The sequence below is a fragment of the Rhagoletis zephyria genome, unplaced genomic scaffold (assembly GCF_001687245.7).
Source record: "Rhagoletis zephyria isolate East Lansing unplaced genomic scaffold, Rhagoletis_zephyria_1.1 Rzeph_scaffold_00406, whole genome shotgun sequence".
NCBI classification, from domain to species: Eukaryota; Metazoa; Arthropoda; class Insecta; order Diptera; family Tephritidae; genus Rhagoletis; species Rhagoletis zephyria.
In genome coordinates this window covers 89,615-97,416 of record NW_016157490.1, presented here as the reverse complement: position 1 = coordinate 97,416, position 7,802 = coordinate 89,615, and the positions used below count along the sequence as shown (strand labels likewise).

General features: G+C 35.4%; 1 protein-coding gene across 1 annotated transcript; it reads right to left on the bottom strand.

The window, feature by feature from the left end:
- Positions 1–6,859: 6,859 nt before the first annotated feature.
- Positions 6,860–7,537, bottom strand: LOC108359529 (uncharacterized). Its single transcript, XM_017611442.1, has one exon. The coding sequence runs from the start codon at positions 7,535–7,537 to the stop codon at positions 6,860–6,862; it is 678 nt and encodes a 225-aa protein (XP_017466931.1).
- Between the last annotated feature and the right edge of the window lie 265 nt (positions 7,538–7,802).

The following is a 7,802-nucleotide window of genomic DNA, read 5'->3' as shown; positions in this document are numbered from 1 at the left end:
TAAGAATGCGATTTTCGATGCTGTTTTTTTTACTTTTTTCAAAGATTGATTTACGAAAAACTCGAATAACTGGGCCAAAACTATTCTGATTTAGACTTATGGGATCTCAGTAGAAAGGTATTTTCACACTGTTTTTATTTCTGTCCAAAAAAAAAAATCATTCGTGTCCCAATTTTTTTTTTTTTCAAATACCAGCACATCTTAATTCAACTTTGAATGACGTTCGTTCATCCTACCTTCCTCTTTCATCCCCTGAATGAGTTTATTAGCAAAGAAATAAAAAGAATGAAAAAACACCTTTCCACCGACACCTCTTAAATCTAAATCAGAAGAGTTTAGGCTCAGTTATTCAAGTTTTTATTATACCTATCTTTGAAAAAAGTTAAAAAAAGTTGCGGCATCAAAAATCTCATCACGATTCCGTTAAAATTTTTATTTAATTTTTTTTAATATTTTTATGCAAATTTTTTAAGCTTAAACCGTTTTGTCATTTGAGAGGATTTTTTCAAAAAAAAATTTTAAATAACTTTTTATTCATAAAAAACTCCATTTTTGGAGGTATTTTGAAATTGGTCCAGCTCACTTAAATCTTAATATTTTTTTCGAAATATTTTGGTGGACGTCTTAAAATATAATAGATTTTATAATTCCAATGGAAAAATAGTACCGATTTTTTTTTGTATGGGTAGTGATGCAGTCTAATGTGTATGACTCAATTTAGAACTCACCTTAATAGTCCATCGATGTTGGCGCCAGCATACGGAGAGGACCTGTGGGGAATTGAGAACAAACATACATATGTACATAAAGCACCAGCTAAGGTGTTGACACCTGTACTGTTGGGAACTTTTGTTCACTTGCTCACGATTGCGGGCAGTGAGTGGGTCAATTAATAAAACATAAACTTTCGCAAACTCCGGTGAAAATTAACAATGGCAAAAATGGATGAAATTTATGATAAAACTAAAGCAAGCAAAATTAAACGCGTGTGACAAAAATGAAAATGGATCAAGAGTGACAATTGTACTAACAAAAAAAAAAATAAAAAATTGCGGAAGAGAAAGGCGTTGAAAGAAAACTAAAAGAATGTGCAATAAAAAAACTGCATCCTACCAACTTTACAAGAGTGCTATGCTATATTAATTAAATGTACATACTTCAGTGGGTAACAAAATTAAAAAGGACTAATATGCGTAACAACCAGTTATCCGTAATCTAAATAAAAAAAATAAATAAATAAACATAAGAAGTTGATAGTAGCAAAAACAAAAGAAACCACGCGCTTAATTGTCAAAAATAGGGTGAAGGAAATAAGAAAAAGTGATAGTAGGCAAATATGAACGAAGAAAAAAAATACAATAACTAAATGTAAGCGCTGGCTGAGTGGCGTTGTTGCCGGTGCGATCGCGCCTCTCCTGCCGCTGCTGGAACGATGTATGTATGAATTCCCTCGCTGGTAAGTACGCAGTCTCTCTCTCGCTTTCCTCTGGTGGATTTCCAATCTGCACAGGGCTATTGGAAACTACAATTGGCCGCGGGCGTTGACCCACTTTTACTTCCCAATTGTCACAGCTGACTGTAGGAATGTATATAGGTATTTATGTGTATTTAGCCGTTGTTAGAAGCCTATGTTAACATACATAGGTACTGGCGTTGGCTTCGCACAAATGCACCTATGCTGGTGGGGTGCGTGCTTCTGCCACAAAACGTTTACTTGCCTCCAACCAAGCATATACCTCGGGGATAATATGGTCACTTTTGTATTCAGGCTTCGTGGGCGTAAGTGTCGCTTAAATTTTTTTTCCAAGGAGGTCCTTTTACACAGGTGTGCGGCGACCTAAAAATGCATAAAAAAAATTAAAATTCGTTAATCACCTCCGACAACTAGCACTTACGTAAATATGTATGTACAGATTCCTATACGCATGCACTTACACATTTAAACTGCAGACACACGCGCACAAACTTCAGCCAGTGTTAGGGACACGATATCGAACCGAATGTATCGATATGGTACTCATTTAAACTTTCGCTTTAAAAATATCGAGTAGCCATTAAAATCGGAATAAAAAGACTCGATATTCCAAATATCGATACCAAAATCCAAAAAATGTATCTGAATACAATTGTACCTGTCCAGTCGTATTGGTCTCGTTGAGGATTTATGTTTCAAAATAAACAGTGACTTGTCTGCTATTTCTGTTTGGGCTGCTGGAAATTCTCTATGTTTAAATGCGTCAAAGTCGTATGTATTGCCTGTATGTAATAGTGTGGTGTATGTCGATTGTATTCCAAAACTGTGGATAGGTACCAGCCCGCTTAGTTTTACGGATAAGATAAGAAATTTAGGTTTTATTCTTAACTCTAAACTTACATGTACTGACCACATAAATAAGGTTGTGAGCAGCGTGTATGCGATACTGCGTAAGCTGAGAGTTTCTGCAACATTTACGCCACTGGAAACCAGGCGTAAATTAGTTCTCCAACTAATTATGCCAATCATCTACCTACTCTGAGGTGGTATACAGCAAACTGGACTCAATATCTTGCCATAAACTCAATGTAGCATTCAACAATGCTACACGTTATGTATATGGGATTGGTAGATATGAGCACATTTCTTCCTGTCGAACAAATGTCCTGGGTTGTAGTCTTGAGAACTATTTGGCCGCTAGGAATTGTATATTTATTTACAAACTTACTGTATTTAAAATACCTGCCTATCTCTTTGAGAAGCTGATACCAGTAAGGTCACAGAGACACAACAGTTTTATTGTTCCTAAAATTTACTTACCTAGCATCATCAAGACTATTTTTCATTCACGCAGGAAGAGTCTGGAATTCATTACCTGAGACCGTAAAGAGTGGGTTAAACAGATTCAACTACAAGACACAAATCTACAATTATTTTAAAAATGACTGATAGCATTGTGTAAGGGCATTAAAATTTTCTCTATCTCTCTCCACTATTTCTGTTCCATTCTGATATTTTTTTTCTTTTCTATTAATTAAGTCATACTCGTTGTTATTGTTAAGTTACATATATTGTATTTTGTTGTTTAATAAAATTTGTTGTTTGAGAAAATTTGTAAAAATTTAAATTTAAGAAACTTGCATAGTAAAATAAGTATTGTAAAACATAATATATGTGTTAAAAGTAAGCAACTCGTTTCGTCAGTTTCTCATTATCTCGTTAATTGTTCTCCGCGCCGGACGTCCAGTAAGTGTTGTTGTTGGTCCAGTAAGTGTTGTTGTTGGTCGGAATATTATTATAGTTCATCGTGTAAGTTGCTAGTGTAGAACATTTAAAAAAGTAACACTGAAGAAGTGACGTTTACTGTTTCTGTTGATTATCGTCTTCGCATTTCGCATGAAATGAAACATGAGTGTTGATGAGGAGTTCAGTGCCGTATATGTATGTATGTATGCCGTCAGTAACATCGACACGTATGCAGATTTACTGCAGTGTGTCGAAGCATCATCACCTGGGGGTTATAATAAAGCTGTATCGGCTGAAAAAGTCGTCTGGTATGAATGGGACAGCTATTTTAAACCACTGTACAAGTCACTTGTTGGAATAACGCAATTCCATCATTTCATAATCTCTACAGATTGTGTAAAAACAAAGAAATTCGCAGACAGTGAAGAAGTGCAGTCCTTTAAGCTTCTGTTAAAACCTATGGATCCTGAAATGCCGAAAGTTATACAACCAGCCGGTTTATCTTTGGAACGTCAGTGGTACATCTATCACAATCTTCGCAGCTTAGTTTCGGATATATCTAAAGTAGATATTGTGGCTCCATTGCCGAAAGATTTGCCATCGAAGAAACGGAAGGCAAAAACTAGTGAAGATGTTCTCAAACCAGACGAGGAACCAGGTCCATCTTCCTCAGGATCAACACGTAAAAAGATCTCAAGGAAAACGACAACAAAGAAAAATACATAAACTACTCAGCATTATTATTTTTGGCCCATAATACGTTTTTCTAGTGTATAATCATGTCTTTATAGCTTATAATTCAATGTATTTTGTTCATTACCAATAAATTATATTTTGTCGTACTTTTACTCTTCTTTCTCTACATTTTTAGTACACTTCTAAGCAAGTTAGGATTTTCTGCTTTTCACCACGTGAAAAAGCATCTCATCTTCCATCCGAATCAACCAAAAAGTGAAAATTGATTTTTTGACACCTAAGCCCCCTTTCCGTATACCACATATATATATATATAGTTGAAGTACTATTAAAAGACATAAGTCTTACTCTGTACTACTGAAACAAATTAATTAATAATAATAATAATAATAATATAGGTTTCGCATATAGGCCGCTGGGGTGTAGTGGTTAGAAGTGCACAACCCTTGAAAATGAAAAACAGCTTCCCATAAAATACAATCGCCGTTCAGAGTCGACATAAAACTGTAGTCACCCCCTTTGTGCCACAACATTAAGGCCCACGCGACAAATCGGAGGAGAAGTTCGGCCAAACACCAACATATTGTGTAAGCGCCGGACTTTACTATTATTACAACACGTAGAGATTGAGGTGTTGACTTAAACATTAATTACCGTTTAAAAATGTTCGTATTTAAATCAAGTGGAAAGTCTTAACCAAATGGATTTTCCATTATACATACACTACGTACATATAATGGAAATATTCAATTCAAATACTCCCGTACTAAAATTAAGCATTTTTCACTACACGGATGGCGTTTTGCACGTCTCTGATGCTTTTTCATATGTAATTAACAGGTCTATTCTGCGCTGGTAATAAAAAGTTTGTAACCGGTAAATAAAGTTCCAGTCAATTTTTAAACCCTTTTCGCATTCTGTGTGCTCTTGTAACCGGTAGATTTTGTTACCATCTCATAAGCTGGTAACAAAGTATTGCCCCGTGAAATATGCAATGCCAGAATTTTCACAATTCTTCATAGCTGAATTGCTGAATATTTTAACTGCATTACCAACGTACCTAGAATCGCGGTGACAAGAACTGGTAACATTTTTTGGTAATAAAATTTTCCGGTTACAAAATCATCGGTAACGTGCAGAATAGACCTGTAAGAAGGTATATGTATACAAAGCATGCACAGCGGTGACAACACATACACACATACACGGTATGACATAATGCACTAATCGCGAGCTGTGATGTTGATTCAAACTCAACATTTGAAAACACCTTTACATGTATGGCTGTAGCTGAGTGTGCAAAGACGCTTGATACAATTAATTGCGGCCAAGAAGGTTCGGGTTCAATTCCCATCAGACGGAACATAAAATTAATTTTTTTTCTTCTTAATTACGAAAAAGCATCTGTGCACTTCACAACCACATATTTTATAACGTATATACTCAAATTTAAAACGAGTTGGGTTGGTGCTCTTTCATATGCGTATTTTTTTCAATTTAACAGGTTTTTTTTTAATTCTAAAATTTTTTCCCTCAGTGTTGGAACGTGTGTTTATGACATTCGATACGATACTAGGGTTCTGATACTCGATTCCAAAAAATATCGTTTTAAAATTATCGAGTAGAAAATATCGGTATCGAATGCCAAAAGTATCGATATGGTATCGTATCGTATCGAAATTCGTGTCCCTAAAAATCGCAATTAAAAGCAAAGGAGTCTCCACAATCCTCTTGATATATACCTCCTAAAATCTCAAAACAGAAAAGTTCAAAACTGAGTGAAGAGAGTTGCCTTGCGTTTTTGCTGTGAATTACTTGTNTTTTGTTAATAAAAATACATTTGTACATACCTCCAATTCCGAAATAACAGGATGCAAAAACGGGTCTTTACGAGTCCGTAAGGATGACGAAAGCATTTATGTTTTTAGCACTTCACTGCCGTTTAGCGATTTTTTTTTTTTTTTTTTTTACTTCTTATGAAAACTTGGTCCACGACACTTTTTCAACGCACCGTAACTTTTGCGATTGAACTTTGCGGTCTTTCCGAGTACCATTTTATTGGGCACGATTTGGCCGAGCATGTCACTCATGCCTCAAAAAGTTGTTTATAAGCGTATGAATGTAAACTTACTAAAAATTTTCAAAAGAAAGCTTTTTATAAACATTTTTATAACCCTTTATTTAAAGATATTTCATTAAAAACTCATACATAGATTGCTTAACATCTAGAAACTAAAATAAATACGAATTTTCGGCGGACTCATCTACAGTCGCGAAAATATACATAGGGAATAGACATTTTAGCATACAAATTCACGATAACAAACAAAAATTAAACATAAAAAAGTTAATTATTACATCTTGTTGCGTGCTTTCAATTACATGCGGTTATTGGCAAATTGGAAAAACGACATCGATGCAGCTATATATTCCGCTTCATAGCCGCCATTCTCATTGATGAACTTATCTGAAAAAAATTTAATACATTCTTAATTGAATATTAAACTAAGAAAGGATAAGGAGAACTCATCATAATAAATAAATAATTAAACAAATAAGTCATAAAAAAAATAAAAAAGTAATTAAATAAAAAAAAATAGATAAATATGATAATAATCACATAAGTAGTCAAGTAAATAAGTAAATATCATAGATAAAAAAATTTTCGTAACTATGAAATATATCGAAATAGAATGGCAAGTAATAAAGTAAAAATATAAATACATATATATCTAGTCAAGAAGCAAAATAAAAATATAAATACTCGTATATCTAGTCAAGTAGTTAAGGACAATGGGTGGTAAATCTATGTAAGTCAAGTCATTACTTATACAATTAACACGAACAGTCTCCAACGCTAGACATGCAACATAAAACATAACTAACCAAATACACTATGCCACAAAGATATCCTTAGCGTGGTATACCCCGATCTTCTTGCCACTAGTCACCAAGTTCGTACATGGAATTTCCGATTATTTTCAATACAACGCACTTAACCTGTTTTGGGGCAAGTTTAGCGTTGTAGTTTTCGACTTGTGAACTCTGCTTGAAGTTTCGGCGGTACACCACTTGTCCAATTTGAAAGTTCACTTCTCGACTTCTCGTATTGTTGGTCTTCTTACTTCGTTCATGAGCTAACTTTAATTCCTTCATTATCTTATTTCGGATAAGCTGCGTTTTATCTGCCAGCATTTCGACCTCGCCGTCCGCATCTCTAATAACGCAAAGTCTTCGATATAGCTCATATGATGCAGCATGCTGTATCATAGGCATACCGACGACTGCATGATACGGGGTGTCGTTAATCACAGAATGCACGGCACAGCGGAGGGCGAAAGCGGCATCGCTAAGGTCCTTATCCCAATTCTTTTGGTTGCCCTTAATATACGACCTCACGATTTGCAACACCGAACGGTTAACTCTTTCTGCTGCGTTGGCTTGCGGTGAATAGAATGCGGTCCTAATATGCTGCGTACCATACTTCTCCAGGAACTGGCTAAATATGTCCGGGACAAATCGTTTCCCGTTGTCCGAGTGGACATATTCGGGCACTCCAAAAATATGGAACACTTCATTCTCTAAAAACTTAATGATCTCGGCAGCAGTGGCTTTTCTCATAGGTTTTAAGAATACAAACTTCGAGAAGTGGTCTAAACATACAAACGCATAGACATTTCCATAACACGTACGGGGTAGGGACCCATAAAGTCAATGAATAAACGTTGAAAAGGCCTTTCAGTGACACGTTGTTTGCCTATTAGGGGCTTATGGAAGGCGTTTTGCGTTTTGTTACCCTTACAAGTTTCACAAGCTTTTACGTAGTTTTGGACGTCGCTTACCATGCCTGGCCAATAATATTTTTCTCTTAGGCGCGTCGAAGTTT